This window comes from Galeopterus variegatus, unplaced genomic scaffold (assembly GCF_000696425.1).
Source record: "Galeopterus variegatus unplaced genomic scaffold, G_variegatus-3.0.2 Scaffold12765, whole genome shotgun sequence".
Lineage (NCBI taxonomy): Eukaryota > Metazoa > Chordata > Mammalia > Dermoptera > Cynocephalidae > Galeopterus > Galeopterus variegatus.
The window spans coordinates 20,099-39,695 of NW_007738876.1; the positions used below are offsets into that span (position 1 = coordinate 20,099).

Sequence of the window (19,597 nt, forward strand, 5' to 3'; positions counted from 1 at the left end):
CCACTTGGCCTCATGAAGTTCTTTCTAACAGGGCTAAAGTGACTGATGGAGGCATGGTGTCACCAGAGACTTCTTTGTCCAGCTTTGCCATTGACCTGCTGGGTCACCTTGGGCCTGCCCTTCCCTTTTCTTAACCTCAGTTCCCTCATTTTACAATGAAGGAGTTAGACGTAATAATTCTTAATTCTAAACTATAACCCAGGGGGAGGCATTTTGGAATTAGGCCTGCTGGTGACATCATAGAGGGGAGAGTTCCATGAGGACACTCAGGCCTCCCTAGAAGCCCAGTGCCACAGTCTGAGCTAGCTCAGCTTAGGAGAGAAGGGAGATCCAGGGAGCGCCTGCGGGGCCCAGGGCTTGAGAGCTCTTCATTCCAGGATTCCCGGCACAGTCATGGATCAACGCTCAATGTCCGAAAAAGCTCAAAATGAGGCAGACACCAATAATTTGGATGTGTTCTCTTACCCCCGCTCATCATCCCCTTACCCCCACTCATCATCCCCACACCACAGGCCAGGCCATATCGGAGTCCCCCATCGTCACGAGTCCCATCACCACGGGGAGTCCCATCACCATGGTGAGTCCCGCCATCATGGCATGTCCCATCATCATGGTGGATCTCACCACCCTCGTGAGTTCCAAGACTTCCGTGACAATGCCTTCCCCCACCAGTCCCACCAATCCTACCACCACAGTGAGGCCTATGGTCATGGCAGAGCCAACCGCCCCACAACCTCTGGTCTGGCTTCCTCACATGGCACTGTCCTCTCCCACCATTCCTATGGTGAGGGACACTCTGATGGTGAGCACCACCATGGTAGCAGGATTTATCGTGGTGGGTCCCACCACCTTGGTGGATCCTACCACCACGATGGGCCCCCCCTCCGTGGAGAATTTTACCACCATGGTGGGCCCCACTTCCAAGGCGAATCCTACCTTCATGGTGGGTCCCGCCACCATGGTGGATCCTACCATCATGGTGGGTCCCACTATGACAGTGAATCCCACCACCATGGTGGGTACTACCACCATGGCAGGCCTCACCACAATGGAGAGCCCTATCACTATGATGGGTTCCACCACTATGGCGGATCTCACCAACATAGGGGGCCCCACTATCATGAAGGGTCTCACCATCTTGGTGAGAATTTATCCCACTCTTCCTATGATGCATCCTACCACGACAGTGACTCCTACCAACATGGTGGGTCCTACCATCACAGTGAGGTATCCTATCTTGGAGGGCTCCTTCATGGCAGGTCCAATTATCATGAAGGCCACCACCATGGCAGGCCCCATCATCATGGCTCCCATCACCACAGAAGGCCTCTTCATCATGAAGAGACCTTGTCCAAACACTCCTCCATGTCGTCCTACCACCATGGCATACCTCGCCACCACAGCGAGCACCATCGTGGTGAGCGCCACCCCAGTGAGTACCACCAGGGTGAGCATCCCCACCGCAGAGACCACCTTGATGGCGAGTACTCCCACCGCAGAGACCACCATGATGGCGAGCACCCCCACCATGGCGAGCAGCAGCAGCATAGAGAGCACCACCGTAGTGTGTACGATCACCACCACAGAGAGCATCATTGGAGAGCCTCCCAACTCTCTGTCCCATACAGATCCCACAGCATGGCTCATGCCCTTTCTCAGACAGCAGCCTTCCAACCTAGTGTGGTACTGGACGGGGTCTCAGCCCCCAGCGGGACTCAGTCCCACATTGCAATTTCTGCATATGGCTCCAAGATCTCTGGCAAAACCCATTCCAAGGATACTTCTCCCAAAGATTCAGAAAGCTGGACTGAAGAAGATGAGCAATTTCAGAAGCGCAAAAGTGAGTCCTTACTGGGCCCCCCACCCAAACTCCCACTGCCGGGCCCGGATTCCAGACCCCCAGGCCCTGCACTGACCTGCAGATCATGAGGCTTGATTCTCACGTGTGTGTGTTCCACGGCTCTTCACTCTCGTGACTGTTCGTGTGTGTGTTCCACGGCTCTTCACTCTCGTGGCTGTTCGTGTGTGTGTTCCACGGGCTCTTCACTCTCGTGACTGTTTGTGTGTGTGTTCCACGGCTCTTCACTCTCGTGACTGTTCGTGTGTGTGTTCCACGGGCTCTTCACTCTCGTGGCTGTTCGTGTGTGTGTTCCACGGCTCTTCACTCCCNCGCTCCCCTGTCCAGGCCCCAGTGTCGCGGGGTAGCGCCAGGAGGCAGAGTGCAACCAGGGCCAGGCCTAGTGCCAGCTTGAGGTTCAGACGTGCCATGGTTGTCAGTGCTGAGCCTGCAGCCCTGCGCTGCTTTTACAGGCTCCGCAGGCCACCAGCCCCGCCCCGTCCCACCCTCCGCCTGCAGTGCGCCCCCGCGACAGGAGCTGGCTACTGAGCAGCCCATGCTGTCCCCAGGCCCCAAGTCCTTCAAGGCCAAGAGGGCAGCACACAGGCCTGAGGACCCTTGTGGGCTATGATGCTGCCCTACTCTCCATGGCACACCCAGTCTGGGGATGGAGCAGACAGTGACAGTCCCCAGCAGCAAGTGCCACCTTAGGGACAGTTCACAGGAGGGCCATTAAGTATGAGCTACCAATAGCAGCTATGATCAAGCTCTCACTCTCGCCACCTTTTCCTAGCTGTGTGACCTTGGGGAAGTGACTTGACCTCTCACTGCCTCGGTTTTCTCTTACGTAAAATGGGTGTTATGAGGATTCAATGAACAGATATAGGTAAAGTGCTTAGAGGAGGCTGGTGCTATAGAAACAGCAGGTAAACAAGAGTCATGACTTCATTGAGCCAGAGCTGTTTAACTCCCTCAACCGGCACGAAGTGGGAATTATTCACGTTTCCATTTTACAGAGGAAAAAACAACACAGAAGAGAGGATTAATTTGCCTAAGGAAATCAGCTGGTCAATAGCAAGTGGTGACACTGGCATTTGAGTCCTTACAGGCTAATTTAAATCTGTGCTCTTAATCCAGACTGAGCCCAAAGGATGAGAACTGGCCAAAAAGTGTGTGTGGGGGGAGGGGGCCTAACGTCCTTGGGACACTAAGACCTTCTCAGTGCTCAAAGCCTCCAAGAAGAGGTAGTGGTTTACAGGACCTGACCATCACCTGGCGCTTAATAAGTGGTAGCTCTTATTGTGATGAGTCACAACACATCCAGTATATCTTCCCCCACCTTCAATTCGGGGACTCTCAGAAAGCCAGGGACACAAATCACCAGGAGGTGATTTCTGAAGTGGACACCCAAACCAGAGCGTGGTCACTGCGCAGTGCAGCCGCCAGCCTGCTCCCCAGCCCCCTCAGCCAAGCTGGGAAAAACAAGCTCTGCACCTCCCTGGGATTCCAGCACCTGCACTGACCTTCTGCAGATCACGAGGCTTGACTCTCACGTGTGTGTGTGCCACGGCTCTTCACTCTCGTGACTCTTCGTGTGTGTGTTCCACGGCTCTTCACTCTCGTGACTGTTCGTGTGTGTGTTCCACGGCTCTTCACTCTCGTGACTGTTTGTGTGTGTGTTCCACGGGCTCTTCACTCTCGTGACTCTTTGTGTGTGTGTTCCACGGCTCTTCACTCTCGTGACTCTTCGTGTGTGTGTTCCACGGCTCTTCACTCTCGTGACTGTTCATCATCCCATCCTGGATCCCTTGAATTATGCAGCTCTTCAGGCCATGAGGCAGTGATTCTTTCAGACACTGATTTTTTCATTCATTCACACTCACTTCTCAAACATTGACTCCCGTCGAATGTGGTGCCTGGCCACAATCTCTGCCCTCGAAGGGCTCCAAGGCTGGGACTGGTCACTTAACTAGTCACAGACCATCCATTGCTGGAGGCCTGTCCTCCTCCCTATCGAAACATTCACCACGGTGGAGTCTATCCGTCCACATTTTTCCCACTAGACAGTGAGCTGCTTGAGGACAGAGACTGGAAACTTGCACCTGAATGATGGCCTTATTGGAGGGCAGGGAGGGACCCTCGCTTTTAACTTACGATCCCCCAGACCTGGTTCCTAGTAGTTCAGTGAACATAGCAAATGTCTCGCCAACAAGCAGAGAGGGATGAGTGTCTTACTGGATGGAGACGTGAAAGGCAGTCAAGGGGAGGGGATATTCCAGCAGGATCTTAAAGGGAGAGGGAGAGTGAAGGCCGGGTTTTCCATGCATGAGTTACCACGTGAGCTAAGAAAGACGTGCAGGTGCAGGAGCAGGTGCCCTCAGGATCCACTCCAGCTGACTCTGAATTTCCAACAGGCCCTGGAAGGGCTCAGGCCTGTGGCCCCAATACCAGCACAGGGCTGGCCTGGAGGCACCTCAGGAATGGGTGACAGGTGAGCATGTAGGGATGACGATGACCCTGACCCAGATTGGGAGGGTGCCTGGGCCTCCACCTGCACATCCCTGAATTTTTGGCCCCCTTCTAGCCGGCAGAACCCAGCGGACCCACAAGAAGCAGCACACAATGAACTTCTTCCACTGGCTGTGGGAAAAATTAAGCTACTTTGGTTCCAGTCAAGATGTCGGAACAGACGGAGACCCATCCTCACTCTCTCCCGCAAATCAACCAATTTACAAGTATAAAAATGTAACCACAGCCAAGCTGGGGCTGCTAGAGCTCAGGGGAAGAGGTGGAGACCTACGGAGTCCATGAAGGCAGGAGAAGCCACGAGGAGAGAAAGGAAAAACTGCTCTGAGCTTTTCAGGCTGTGGCCACTTTAGGGCTGGGGCTGCTGAGCTCATGGAGCAGGAGCTGGCAGAAGCCGCGGCTGTGCCCTTCAGATGGAGTTGCTTGGAGGTGGCAGGGGAGAAGAGGGCCTCAGTGTCCCCCAGGCCAGCAAGACCACTAACAGAGTTCCCGTGGACCCATGCAGGAGCGAGGAGCCAGAACAACTGAAAAAAAGGAGCCACTCAGAGGCTGGTGAGTCACTGCAAGAGACTGGAGCATGGACCATCCCATGGGAAGTGTTTGTAGTACAGGCAGTGGGGGAGATGGGCCCACCGGGAGAACACTAGGACACAGCAAGGACAGCCGATCCACCCCCCAATCAGCACAGGGTCACTGAGAGGAGACCGGTTGGGAATACAGAATTGCATGGGGTGCAGTTTGATGAAAAAAATCAGGTCCAGATCAGAGTTTCTATACAACCCAGGTGCAACAAGTCTCTGGAGAGCTGGAAGTACCTATAAGATCAGCCATTAAACCCTGAGCTGCACAGAAAGCCTTCCCTAAGGACACAGCAGCAAAGCAGCAATTTAGCTCAACCACAGAGCTCAAGTACTCTTCCCCACAGGAAGTTCCCCCATTTTAGAAGTAAGCAAAGGACAAAAAATTAGTTCTGGCTCAGGTACAGCACCAGCATCTCAGGGCTGGCAGGAGACCTGAGGAATGGAGTGGGGACCAAATGCCCCACCCACAACCATGCAGACTGCCGGTGCCTTGGGGACAGCCTCGGAACCTGAGGCTTGAAGCTGGGGACCAGACCCCACTCCCACACCCAGGCACACTGCCAGCGCCTCAGGACCCTGCACAGGGACCCAGGGTATGGAGCAGGGACTGAACCCCCAACTAACAACCAGTCACACCACCAGCTCCAAGGAGCATGTGAAAAACATCACCTCCATGTGGGCGGCCCACCACAGCAACCACAGTAACCACAGCTGCCACAAAAGTGACTAGACGTCACAATCACCACACAGATGGTCCACCAGCCACTGGAGTGCATCAACACAAGGAGAGTCACCAGCAGAGACTAAAGAAAAGAAGAGGATGCCCCTCTACACAAAGCCCATTCCAGAGTGACAGAGGAAGCATCCACTCCATGGTAATATTGGGAACCTGAACACACCTCTCAGGATTGGACAGATCATCTAGGCAACACATCAACAGAGTAACCACTGCTCTTTCAGAAGGAGAGAAGAAATCTAGGGTTATCAGTGGTGGGAGGGGGCAGGGAGAGGGAGATAGGGAGAGATTGGACAAGGGGCATAAAGAATAAGTACAATTTGTAACAATATACAAACTAGTAATAACGATTTGATCAACATATGTCAATATTGAATCCCCAAAATATGTATAATCAATTATGATTCAATTAAAAAAAAATTAACCTCACTCAGGGCTTCAGAAGAATGATCTGGAAGCTGACTGAGTCCCTGGCCTTTGAAGCCTTCATCTTCCTCATCGTCTGCCTCAACACCATCATGCTGGTGACCCAGACCTTTGCTGAGGTCGAGGTCCGGGGCCATAAGAGCCAGGGAACTCTGCTCCCATGGGGAAGGCCTCTGATGCTGTTCCAGGGCCTCCTGTGGGCCTGACCCAGTGCCTCACACAACTTAGCTCACTTGATCCGCAGCCCTGGGACGTGGATGACGTTGCCCAGTCTTAGAGAGGCGGCTCAGAAAGACATTGCTGAGGTCGGCCACCCCACCAACCACGGAAAGACCCGCCACGCTGGACGCTGTGCTGTTTGCAGCTACGGCCACCAGGCGGCGCACGTGTCCAAATACAGTTGCTGCTTCGGGCGGGAAGGGTCCCCAGCTCCCAGGGTCTGCTGCAAGGGCCAGGAGACCCGGAGGAGGCCCTGGAGGGGTGACAATGGAAAGCCTGCACAGGCTGGCTCCTAACCCCCGTGGAACAGGGTGAAGGAAAGGACCAGCCACATGCTGTTTCAGGCTCTATTCCAAGCACTTTACTGTGTTAAATGGATTTAATGCTCATGACAACTCTATCCAGCAGGCTTTTATTATCTCCACTTTAGAGACAAGAAAACTGAGGCATAGAGATTTTCACAGTGTAGAACTTTGGTCCAAAGGGCTCTAGGACAATCCTCCAAAAGACAATTAAACTCAGAGTTAATTCTTGAAAGACCCACTTGCTAAAAGGCTAATTAGCCAAATTGTGATTCACCAACCCCCCGTTTCTGTTAATCACTTATAAAGTTCATAGCACTTGGTCTTCCATGGGATGGTTTCAGCTGCCTTTGTGGGTTTCGTCAAGATTACACACACTTGTCCAGAGCCACTCGACGTGGATTGAGAATCTACAAAAATGAAGTTTTTTTTATTGTGGACCTAAAAGGAACTGAGGCTGAACATATAAAGCATAGGAGTTATTGAGCCAGTGTGACGATTGCAATTGGGGAAACACATAGGTCAGGTCGCCCTGAGAAATACGCTGCAAAGAGGCCAGCAGAGCTTAGCATTTTATAACCACAGGAAGGGGGAAGAATCAAAGGAGAGAGAGACAAGGACAGCCCCGCCGTATCACTTAGTCAGTTTTCTGTTGGTTGTACATGCGGTACAGGCTTGGGATGGTTACTAGGTTACATCCTACATGCAGGCATCTAGGGTAGGGGATACAAGAAGCATGCTAGGTTATTTGATGACTTTCTGGTGCCACTGATTCTTCTTCTAAGTAAAAATGGTCTTATGAGAACATTTTCCAGGACATGCAGATGGGACTTGTCCCAGGTCTCCCAAGGTACTACAGTTTAGCTGACCTGGTCAAAGCAAATTTTCATGTTATTTTCCCCTTTTGATCAAAAAATCACTCATCTAGGGCTGTCCCATGGCTCACTTGGGAGAATGTGGCGCTGATAACACCAAGGCCACAGGTTCGGATCCCTATATAGAGATGGCCTGTTGGCTCACTTGGGAGAGTGTGGTGCTGACAACAGTAAGTCAAGGGTTAAGATCCCCTTACTGGTCATCTTAAAAAAAAAAATCGCTCATCTAAAAGCACTGATAATCAACTCAGATAGACTTTTTTGTCCTTCATGGCTGGGAAGTCTCATCCCTAGAAAAAGTCTTGTCACAACTAGGTGGGAAAGAAACTAGTCTCTGGGCTCTAGGTCTCCATTCAAATTTTAAACAACATGGGAGTTGGGATGGAAAGATAGTCAGATTGTTCAATTCTTTGTAATACTCAAAAACCTGGATAGGAACATTTGTCACATATTTGACAGGAGGATAAGTTGTGGCCTCAGGCCAAATATTGTGTCCATGTGAAGTATGAATAAAACAAATGTATTTCACAGGGCCTGGTTTTCCAAAGCTTTGCAGTTTCAAACATTGACCTTGCAAAGGACAGGAAATTTTCCCCAGGCTATATAGTCTCTGTTGTAAGATAAAAAAATCGTAACACAGTAAGTTTGCTAGTTCAAAGACAGACAGGTTACTGATTGCTATGTAAAGATACTGGGAAATTGCTGTAAGAAGAGAATGTTTGCTAAAATCAAGCTTTTGTTAGTGGATCAACTTAATTGCATTATAGAATATCACCTTGCTTTCTTACTGAATGTTACCAGCTTCTGTTGTTAAACTTGTTAAACTGTACTTAGATAAAACTCCACCTATGTTCTCTTCCTGGAACTTCCTGGTCTGTAGAATATATGCAGGAAGAGAACACCAATTCGTGGTTAATTTCCCAAATGGAAGGAACACCTCTATCTTGAGGGTTCTGGGAGATTAACCCCTTTTAGGGGCTTCTCACTGCTCAGAAGAGATGGGCTTTGAATAATCTTTGGTGGCTCCGTCACCCAGGGGAAAAGGGGTGACAAATCCATGGGAGGCAAAGCAACATGTCCATTGTGGAAATAGGTTGCCTTCAAAAGTTTTAGTGGGCTGGATGGTGAAAAACTGCAAAAGAAAAACTAAGGGCATTTTCACAACTTAGGTAGTAAGTTTAACCTGGCCTAAGCCTGGGAAAAGAAATAATGAAGCAAGAGTGTAACTTTGTAAGTAATCTTGAGGCATATGGCCTGGTTAGAATGTGAACCAAGAGATGCAACCCACAGTCTGGCAAAGGCCTGAGACTGGCAGAATTCTCCACAGTAAAAGTAAACGTCCAAATGTTTCAGCAATGCTGATCACAGAGTTGTTGTTAGGTCAGGTGCAGGATCTTAGGTAAACACGGTCTGCTCAGGTGCCGTCTTCTTCTGGCCGGAAGGTTGAGGCATTTGGCTGTGGGTTAGTTTCAGTTGAGTATCTCCAGCAACAAAAGAGGTCCACTGAGGGATATTTGCATTTTCAAGATGAGAAACACGAATCTATGAGTCAATGGGTTTAAGCTGAGCCACGTGGGGATTGTTGAACAATACCTGCTATGGTCCCTTCCAATGTGGCTTGGAAGGGAGTCCTTTTATTTGATGATGTTTTCTTTTCTTTTCTTTTTTTTTTTCCTTTTTTTTGTCTTTTTTTCGTGACAGGCAACGGGATCGCAACCCTCGGTGTCGCGCCCTCACCGTGCTCAACCAGTGAGCAGACCGGTCTCTATATGGAATCCGAACCCTCGGTGGGAGCGCCGCCACGCTCCCAAGCAACGCACTCTACTGAGTGCGCCACCGGGCCGGCCAATATTTAGCTTTTTATATCATATAAATAATATGTCAAAGTTTGTGTTTAATAATTGAAGGTTATGATTATGTTTAATAATTAATATTTCAATATTTTAATTTAGAAATGTTTAATAATTAATATTTATGATCAAGATTATGTTTAAGAATGAATATTTCAATATTTTAATTTAGAAATGTCAGATATCTTATGATTACTATTACTATTACTTAACATGACTTAGATTTTAAATTATTGAAAAGATTTTTCAAACTCAGATAAATCTATGCATAAACGTTTATTCTAATCCCATTTACCTAATTTACTCATTTTAAACAGTTATTTTAAATTGCTTTTGGAAAACAAAGCTAGCCATTTCAGTTAAATTTTTATTTTTCTGGGCCGGCCCGGTGGCGCACTGGAGAGTGCGCCGCTTGGGAGCGCAGCAGCGCTCCCGCCGAGGGTTCGGATCCCATGTGGAGACCGGTTCCCGCTCACTGGCTGAGCGCGGTGCGGGCGCAACACCGAGGGTTGCGATCCTGTTGCCGGTCCCCGGTACGGGCGCGACACTGAGGGTTGCGATCCTGTTACCAGTCAGTAAAAAAGACAAAAAGGAAAAAAAAATTTTTTTATTTTTCTTTCTTTCAGAAAAGCAAATTCACATCAACCAGTCTCCCCTTAACCAAAACCTTTGAGATACTGAACATAGTTACCCTTTTCAAAGTTTTCCCCCTTAGCCATCCTGGGTCCCAAATACTCACGTGGCATCCAGGGTGGCTATGAATGTCAGGGCCCATCTTGTTCCTGGATTTACATACCCAGGGCAGAGCCCAGGACAGAGGACAAAGCTACAAAGGCCATGTGTGGAGGATTTGAGATTTTCCAGCATGGCCCAGCAGCCAGCTCTCACAGCTTTAACTTACAAATAAATCAAGTGAGTATCAAAAATATCATGGAAGTAACATTTCATGATTTTTTATATTTTTATTTTTATTTATTTATTATTTTTTTTAAAAGATGACCAATAAGGGGATCTTAACCCTTGACTTGGTGTTGTCAGCACCACGCTCACCCAGTGAGCCAACTGGCCATCCCTATATGGGATCCGAACCCGTGGCCTTGGTGTTATCAGCACCACACTCTCCCGAGTGAGCCACGGGCCGGCCCTATATTTTTTATTTTTTGGCAGCTGGCTGGTGTGAGGATCTGAACCCCTGACTTTGGTGTTATCATCACCATGCTCTAACCAAGCGAGCTACCAGCCAGCCCCCATGATCTTAAAACATCTAGAAGAGACAGAATAAATTTGTCTGACAAATTGACCTAGGCAAAAACATCTAATTAAAATTTGAAAACATTTCTATTTTATTTTACCAATATATTTTTTTTTTAAAGATGACCGGTAAGGGGATCTTAACCCTTGACTTGGTGTTGTCAGCACCACACTCTCCCAAGTGACCCATGGGGCAGCCCTTATTTTACCAATAATTTTTAAACTAGTTTTCTTTACCAAAGATTGCTAAAGTCACATGAACTTAAAAGCATTTGGACTTAACTTATGAGTGCACATTATTTATAAGCCTATTTGATACCATGACAGTGTACAAACACAAGTATACGTATAGACATGTAGACACAAGACACCACAAACATACACAGATGCACATACATAGAAACACATACAGATCGGAGTCCTGATGAAGATTCCAGTTTCCACAGTGGAATTTGCATCTTATTTAATGAGATGGAATATTGCAAGTGCTTAGTAAATATCAGCTATTATTTTATTACATGATTGCATCATCAGATGGGTTACTGGGAATATTTGATGGGGATTTGTTGACATAAATAAATCTGTCCCGGGCCGGCCTGGTGGCGCACTCGGTAGAGTGCGGAGGATTCGGATCCCATATAGAGACCGGTCCACTCACTGGTTGAGCGCAGTGCGGGGGCGACACCGAGGGTTGCGATCCCGTTACCAGTCATGAAAAAAAAGACAAAAAGGAAAAAATAAAATAAAATAAATTAAAAAAAATAAATCTGTCCTTTTGCCAACTCTATAACATATAATAATAATAGGTAATATAAGAGATAATAATAATAAGGTACCATCAGCTTGTATGTAAACATACACACAAACATAGGAACAAATAAAGACTCCATAAAGATCAGATCCTTTAGATTTTTCATTTGTTAGTTCTTTTTTTGTGGCAGCTGCCAGTATGGGGATCTGAACCCTTGACTTGGTGTTATAACATTTGTTAGTTCTTAAAGAGTTTTTCTTTTTCTCTCAAACTATCAATGTTTGATTACATGTTTCATAGCCCTAAGCAATGGTTAGCTAGACAACCCTGAATTTGTACTTCGTAAGGGATGATTCCTGGGTGAAACAAGGCAGAAGATCTATATCTCGAGGCACAGAGAAGGAATGTAAGTTTTTCTAAGAAAGAGCTTCAAGCATATTCCCTGTTAGGTCTGAATGTTTCCAAAGCTCAACTGTGTAGATAAAATATCCATTCCTTTTAAGGAATTTGTTGCCTTTTTTTTTTCTAATTTGGTCTTGAGATGTCTCTCTGGAAAGTGACTATAAACTCTAGTTCTGGCTGACAGGTTTAGATATTTTCTAGGAGAGCCCTGATGGGGCAGAATTAGGTTTAGTATGTCACTTAGATAAGACACAGAGGATAATTTAAAAATAGATGTCCAGATAACATAAAATTATAGGAATTCCCTATAGGATTTTCAAAGAAATACACAGAAAATAAAGAAGTTTGTTCAGAGTAACCAACTGAATGCCAGAATCCTGCCTTTGGAGATCAATCTAGTTAGGTGATGTTTTCAATATTATTTCTGTTCGTTAACTGGATTGCTGAGATAACAGCAAAGCCCATTAACAAATAGGGCCAAAGGAGATACAATCAAGATGGTGGAATAGACGGTTCCCAGCATCACTCTGTCCCACAAATCAACCAAATTTACAACTATAAAAATGTAACGTCGGCCAAGCTGGGGCCGCTGGAGCTCAGGGGAAGAGGAGGAGAGACCTATGGAGTTCATGAAGATGGGAGAAACCATGGTGAGAGAAAGAAAAAGCTGCTTTGAGCATTTCGGGCCGCGGCTGCTTTAAGGCTGGAGCTGCTGAGTGCATGGAGCAGGAGCCAGCAGAAGCCACAACTGTGCCCTTCAGATGGAGTTGCTTGGAGGTGGAAGGGGAGAAGAGGAACTTGGTGGCCCCCAGGACAGCAAGACCACTAATAGGGTTCCCATGGACCCATGCAGGACCGAGGAGCCAGAACAACTGAAAAATGGGAGCCATTCAGAGGCCAGTGAGTCATTGCAAGGGACCAGCACAGGGCCCATCCCATGGGAAGTGTTTGGAGCACAGGTGGTGGTGGAGACAGGCTCACCAGGGGAACACTCGGACACAGCAAGGACAGCTGATCTGCCCCCTAGTCAGTGCAGGACCACTCAGAGGAGACTGGTCAGGAATGCAGAAGTGCATGGGGTGCAGTTTGATGAAAAACCTCAGGCCCAGATCAGAGATTCTACAGAACACAGATCCACCAGGTCTCTGGAGAGCTGGAAGTACCTAGAAGGTCAACCATTAAACCCTGAGCTGCACAAAAAGCCTTCCCTAGGGAAGCAGCAGCAAAGTGGCCATTTAAACAACCACACAGCTCAAGTACTGGTTCCCACAGGAAGTTCCCCACTGTTAGAAGCAAAGGACAAAAATTTAGTTCTGGGCCAGGCACACCACCAGCACCTTGGGGCCTGCCTGGGAACTGGAGGCTTGGATCTGGGGGCCAGACCCCACTTACACTTCCAGGCAAACTGCACCAGTGCCTTGGGGCCAGCCTGGGGACCAGAAGCATTGAGAAGGGGACCAGACCTCTCTCCCATAACCAGGCACACTGAGCCAGTGCTGTGGGGCTCACCTAGGGACCCAGGGTATGGAGTTGGGGACCATACCACCCTCCCACAACCAGGCACAAAATGCCAGCACCTTGGAGCCCACCCAGGGACCCAGGGCATGGAGAAGGGGACCAGACCTCTCTCCCACAACCAGACACACCATGCCAGAGCTTCAGGGCCTTCCCAGGGACCCGAGGCATGGAGAAGGGGACTGGACCCCCCTCCCACAAACAAGCACATGGCACCAGTGCCTTGGGGCCTGGCCAGGGACCAGAGGCATGGAGAAGGGGACCAAACACCCCACAACCAGGCATACCGCCAGTGCCAAGGAGCATGCCAAAAACAGCACCTCCATGTGGGTGGCCCACCACAGCCACCACAATAACCGTGGCTGCTGCAAAAGCGGCTAGACACCACAGCCACCATGCAGATGGTCCGCCAGCCACTGGAGTGCATGACACAAGAAGAGTCGCCAGCAGAGGCAAAGAAAAGAAGAGGATGTCTCTTTCCACAAAGCCCATTCCAGAGTGACAGAAGAAGCATCTGCTCTATGATAATATTGGGGGACCTGATCACACCTCTCAGCATTGGACAGATCATCTAGGCAACAAGTTCAGAGTAACCATTATTCTTTCAGAGGGAGAGAAGAAATCTAGGGTAACTAGAGGGGGGATGGGGAGGGGGAGGGGATGGGGAAGGGGAGAGGTTGGACAAGGGGCATAAAGAATAATTATGATTTGTAACAATATATATGCTAGTAATATCTATTTAATCAACATATCTCAATGTTCAACCCCCAAAATATGTATAATCAATTTTGATTCAATAAATAAAATAAATTTTAAAAAATAGGGCCAAATGAAAAGAAAAGAAAAGGAGGGGTTCACTCAAGTGACAAATTCCCATGAGGAGGGGAAAAAACCGAACAGAGAGAAATAGAGACACTTTTAAAAATAGGGCTTGAAGCCACATTTTGACTGTAGAGCTCTAAGAAAAAAGGTCCTTTCAAATCCATTATCAGATTTTAGCCGGAACAAACAGCCAATATACCTTTTAAACTTTTAGGTAGCTACCAAGTTACTCAAACAAAACCAAAGAGGTTTTTTACGATCTATACTCTTTCCCACGACAACTGAAAGAGAGAAATTGAGATGGGGCGGGATGCCGGCACGTGGAGGGGACAGGAAGCCACTGGGATGGACACGTCCCTCATGATCGGGGCCACAAGGCCACCAAGTTGACGGACACCTAGTGGTCCACACCGTGTTGGGGCTGAAGCGCGTCCTCGAGGACACCCTCAAGGTGCCTCCAGATGAGCAGCGGCCGTGCGAGGACAAGCAGCTCTTGGGTGACTGCACATTGCATGAGGGGGCTTCACCAGCCAAATGGCCTGGCCCCAGCCCCCACCACAGCGGGGCTGGCCTTCTGGGCAAATGACGCCTCCTGGACCCCAAGCATAGCATCGAGCCCTGCTCCAGGCCCACGAGCTGCAGCAACGAAGCTGCAGGACTCAGAAAGCAGAGGGGACCCCGCCCACTCCCAGGCCCATGGCCCCCAGCAAAAGAGGTGTGGATGTCAAAAAACAAGCAGAACAAGAAAGAGGAAAGTATAGAAATTTTTCTAGCTGTAAATGAGCGTAACCCACATTTTTCCGGGCTGTATTTTCTAGGATCTCAGCTTCTTAGCTGACTGTTGGTCCCTCTAGACAGAAAATTAAAACCATGGGTAAGATAAGAAGGAGATCGAAAGCTGTCTACGGGCATAGAAGGATCACAAATGTGTACCCCAAAGGGGTTATACTTTTTAAACAACAATTTTAACTGGTTTTTATAAATGTTTCTTCCCATAGTTAAAGGAATTTCGTGGCAGGTCTAAAGAACTTTAACTCTGTTTCAAAAACAATCTCTGCTCAAAAAGCTGTTTTGGTAACTTCCTGCTGACCTTCCAAAGGGCTTCATATCTCCAAGGGACTGATTCCCTAACCAGGCACCTGGGTGGAAGTCTGGGATCCTAACCATCAGACCACAGGCTGAAGTGCCTCTTTTGCAAGTCCCGCAGGGGACTGAAAGTAAGCAATTTCAACATACAAAGGATTTAAACTTGTTTTAAACCTAAAAGTCTGCTTCTAAGTAAAAATGGTCTTACGAGAATGTTTTCCAGGACATGCAGATGGGACTACTGACTTGTCCCAGATCTCCCAAGGCACTACAGTTTAGCCACCTGGTCAGAGCAGATTTCCGTGTTATCACTATACATGTTCATTTCACACCCCCGACTTTCCGAGTGGATTGATTTTGAGCCAGCTGGTTTGCTTCCTGCTTAAAGATCCTCAGAACCTGGGCCGGCCCGGTGGTGCACTCGGTAGAGTGCGGCACTTGGGAGCGTGGTGGCGCTCCTGCTGAGGGTTTGGATCCCATATAGAGACCAGTCCGCTCACTGGTTGAGCGCGGTGCGGGTGCGACACCGAGCGTTGCGATCCCGTTACCGGTCACGAAAAAAGACAAAAAGGAAAAAAAAAAAAAAGATCCTCGGAACCTTAGATTCTGAGCTCCAGAATCTCACTCTTATAAACAACACCAGAGGATCAAGGGTCCTCAGAGGTTACCTAGTCCCTCACCTGTGCTCTCCAGCAGGAACCGACACTCAGTGCAAAAGAGCTTAAGCCAAAAAGGAAATTAATTGGCTCAAATTACCCTGCACCACCCGGACAATGCCACCAGCAGGGATTCCACTCATCTCTTTACTCAAGAAACATCCCCAAACCTTGTCAAGGCCAGCCCTGGGAGCACTCTAGGGACCCAAAGAGGACACAGACTCACGGTCTGCTCATGAGGGCCCCACCTCTACAGACGAGTTCTGGGTCATGGAGGAAGGGGAGACGTCAGCAGGTGGAGGGAGGAGGTGGTGGGGTGAGGGAACAGCTCAGGTACGGCCTGGAAGCCCGAGGCCACCCTCCGTCCCTGTCCACATAGTGGCCAGCTGAGCCAGGACAGCTGGGGACTCTTGCTCCTACCTGGGGTCCTTGCCACAGGCTCCTGCTTCCTGGCTTTCAGACCAGGCTCCCCAGAGATCCTTCTCTCGGAAAGCTGGACCCTGCTCCATCCTGTCCAGACTGGCTCCACACCAGGGGACAGGGTGGGCCTGACCACTGGCATCCTCGGAGCCCAACCTCCCTCAGGTCATCAAAGCCACCCTTGGCACTTCCTCGCCTCAGCTGCACTGTTGGGTGAGCACGGCCTATTCCTCTCTCCTCCAGGCCTCCTGCGCTGTGCCCTCCGCCTGGGTGTGCTCTGGCTGCTGATGCTGGGCTCGGGCGACTGAGAGCTGGCAGAGCTGGGCTCCAACCCCAGCTCGCTTCACCTCCTGCGTCACTCCCCTGACCATCCTCCATATTCCAGCTGCTTGGCCACCGCCCTGGTCTGGGTTCTTGGCACTGCTGCCAGACTTTTATTTATTTATTTATTTATTTATTTATTTATTTATTTATTTATTTATTTATTTATTTATTTATTTATTTATTTATTTATTTATTTATTTATTTATTTATTTATTTATTTATTTATTTATTTATTTATTTATTTATTTATTTATTTATTTATTTATTTATTTATTTATTTATTTATTTATTTATTTATTTATTTATTTATTTATTTATTTATTTATTTATTTATTTATTTATTTATTTATTTATTTATTTATTTATTTATTTATTTATTTATTTATTTATTTATTTATTTATTTATTTATTTATTTATTTATTTATTTATTTATTTATTTATTTATTTATTTATTTATTTATTTATTTATTTATTTATTTATTTATTTATTTTTATTTATTTATTTTTTTGTCTTTTTCCGTGTCCGGCAACGGATCGCAACCCTCAGTGTTGCCCCCATACCGGACCGGGGACCGGCAACGGGATCGCAACCCTCGGTGTTGCCCCCGCGCCTCGCTCAGCCAGTGAGCGGGAACCGGTCTGTATGTGGGATCCAAACCCTCGGGCAGGAGCACCGCCACGCTCCCAAGTGGCGCACTATCCAGTGCGCCACCGGGCCGGCCCCTTTTATTTATTTATTTATTGGAACCTAGTTGATTGTACATATCTGTAGGGTACAGCATTGGATATCAATACCTGTGTGCAATGTGTTATGATCAAATCAGGGTAATTAGTATATTCTTCGTTATACAATGTAATCGATATTCGTGGCCCTTTACCAACTTCTCCCTCTTCCCCTCTCTCCCTTCCCCTTCCCCATCTCCGGTAGCCTCAGTTCTGTTCTCTTAAAAGTTCAATGTACTTTTGTGATTGTTGTATCTTTTATTTATTTATCTATTTGTTTATTTACTTATTTTTTATTAGCTTCCACGTATAAGTGAGGACACATGGTATTTCTCTTTTAGTGCCTGGCCTATTTCACTTAACATAATGTTACTCTAAGTTCATCCAGGTTGCTGCGAATGGCAAGATCTCATTCTTTTTTAATGGCAGAGTGGTATTCCAGTGTGTAAATATACCACATGGTCCTCTCCAGTCATCTGATGACGGACATTTAGGTTGGTTCCAACTCTTGGCTATTGTTAAACAGAGTTGCAGTAAGCATGGGAGTGCAGGTGTCCCTTCGACAGTATGATTTCCATTCGTCTGGGTATATACCCAGCAGTGGGACTGCTGGATTGTATGGCAGTTCTATTTGCAGTTGTTTGAGGAATCTCCATACCATTTTCCATAATGGCTGCACCATTTTACAGTCCCAGCAACAATGTAGGAGGGTTCCCCTTTCTCCACATCCTCACCAGAATTAATTATTCTGGTTTTTTGATAATAGCCAATCTAACTGGAATGAGATGTTATCTCACTGTGGTTTTGATTTACATCTCCCGGATGCTGAGTGATGTTGAGCATTTTTTCATGTGTCTGTTGGCCATTAGTATATCTTCCCTTGAGAAGTGCCTGTTCAACTCCTTTGCCCATTTTTTAATCAGATAACTTGTTTTTTTACTTGAGTTTGAGTCCCTTGTATATTCCGGTTCCTAATCGTTTGTCAGATGCAGAGTTTGCAAATATTTTCTCCCACTCTGTAGGTTGTCTTTTCCCACTGTTGATTGTTACCTTTGCTGTGCAGAAGATTTTTAGTTTGATATAATCTATTTGCTTATTTTTCCTTTTCTTGCCTATGCTTTTGGGGTCATATTCCTAAGTCTTTGCACGGTCCTACTTCCTGAAGTGTTTCCCCTGTGTTTTCTTTTAGGAGTTGTGTAGTCTAAGAATGTGTATTTAACTTTTAATCCATTTTGAGTTGATTTTGGCGAGATGTCCAGGTTAGTTTTATTCTTCCATATACGGATGTCCAATTTTCTCAGCACCATTTACTGAAGAGGCTATCTTCTCCCCAGTGTATGTTTCTGGTGCATTGCTGCCATGCTTTCCTTGGGCATTTCTTGGCCTCCAAAGTCACCCCCACTAGTCGGTCCCTACTGGGAGTGGTCTCTCTCAAGTGCGCTTTGACTTTTCCCTCCTCGCCTGAGGCTAAGCTCCTCCATGGCTCCTGCCCACCTCACGATAAGGCCCAGGCTGCTTGCTTTGACCTTGCCTGGTGTCTCCACCTTCAATTCACCCAACCCCTGAAACAGCCTTCTCTGAAGCCTGCCCCAGGCCTCCAGTTATGTTCCCTGCTGTTCTCACACCTTGGAGCCCCAGGGACCCTGCCCAAGGCTGCCAAACACTCAAACTCAGCTCCATGACGCTTCCCCCAGAAGCCTTTGCAGACCCCAGCACTGGCTGAGTTTCCCTCCTCTGGGTCCCTCTGCACCCCGAGTTTACACCAACCACCATGTGTTCCTTGTTGTCTGGCTCTAAGAGAAAGGCCGTTTCTGATTCATCTGTCTATCCACTGGGCACCTTGCAGTGTTCGTGGTCGTCACTGTTATTCGATGGATGGGTTGGTAAGACGGGTGGGTGACGAGTGAATGGCTGGATGGGTGAATGCCTATTTGGGTGGGTAAATGAGTGGTCAGGGCACGACTGCACAGCATGGCGAAGGTGTAGCTGGGCGGGTGGGTTTATGCAGGAAGAGCAGGTGGATGGAGGGACAGGTGAGTGTGGACAGGTGGACTGGCTGGATGGTGAGGGAATGGACAGGTAGATGGTTGAATGGGTACCTGGAGAGGTATGGGGCAGATGAAGGGCCAAGCGGGTGGGTAGATGGGTGGGTAATGGGGGACAGACGCTTCTCACAGTGATACTCAGAAGCTTCCGTGGTACCAGCACACGTGGGGGCACTGTTAGGTGTGGTAAAGGACACGCTCTGGAAATAGTGATCTAGGGTGACGTAAGTTTCCAGGGGAGGGAGAGGC

At 47.9% G+C, this 19,597-nt stretch overlaps 1 protein-coding gene across 1 annotated transcript in view; it reads left to right on the plus strand.

Moving 5' to 3' along the window:
- Positions 1 to 393: 393 nt before the first annotated feature.
- The window catches only part of LOC103581305 (cation channel sperm-associated protein 1-like), a gene marked incomplete at its 3' end in the record, with an annotated part of 19,793 nt that continues 589 nt past the window's right edge, over positions 394 to 19,597 (plus strand). Inside the window, exons 1-3 of the mRNA XM_008563177.1 lie at positions 394 to 1,840; positions 4,422 to 4,496; positions 6,104 to 6,231. Coding sequence (XP_008561399.1) covers positions 394 to 1,840; positions 4,422 to 4,496; positions 6,104 to 6,231 — 1,650 coding nt within the window. The remainder of the gene's footprint in view (positions 1,841 to 4,421; positions 4,497 to 6,103; positions 6,232 to 19,597) is intronic.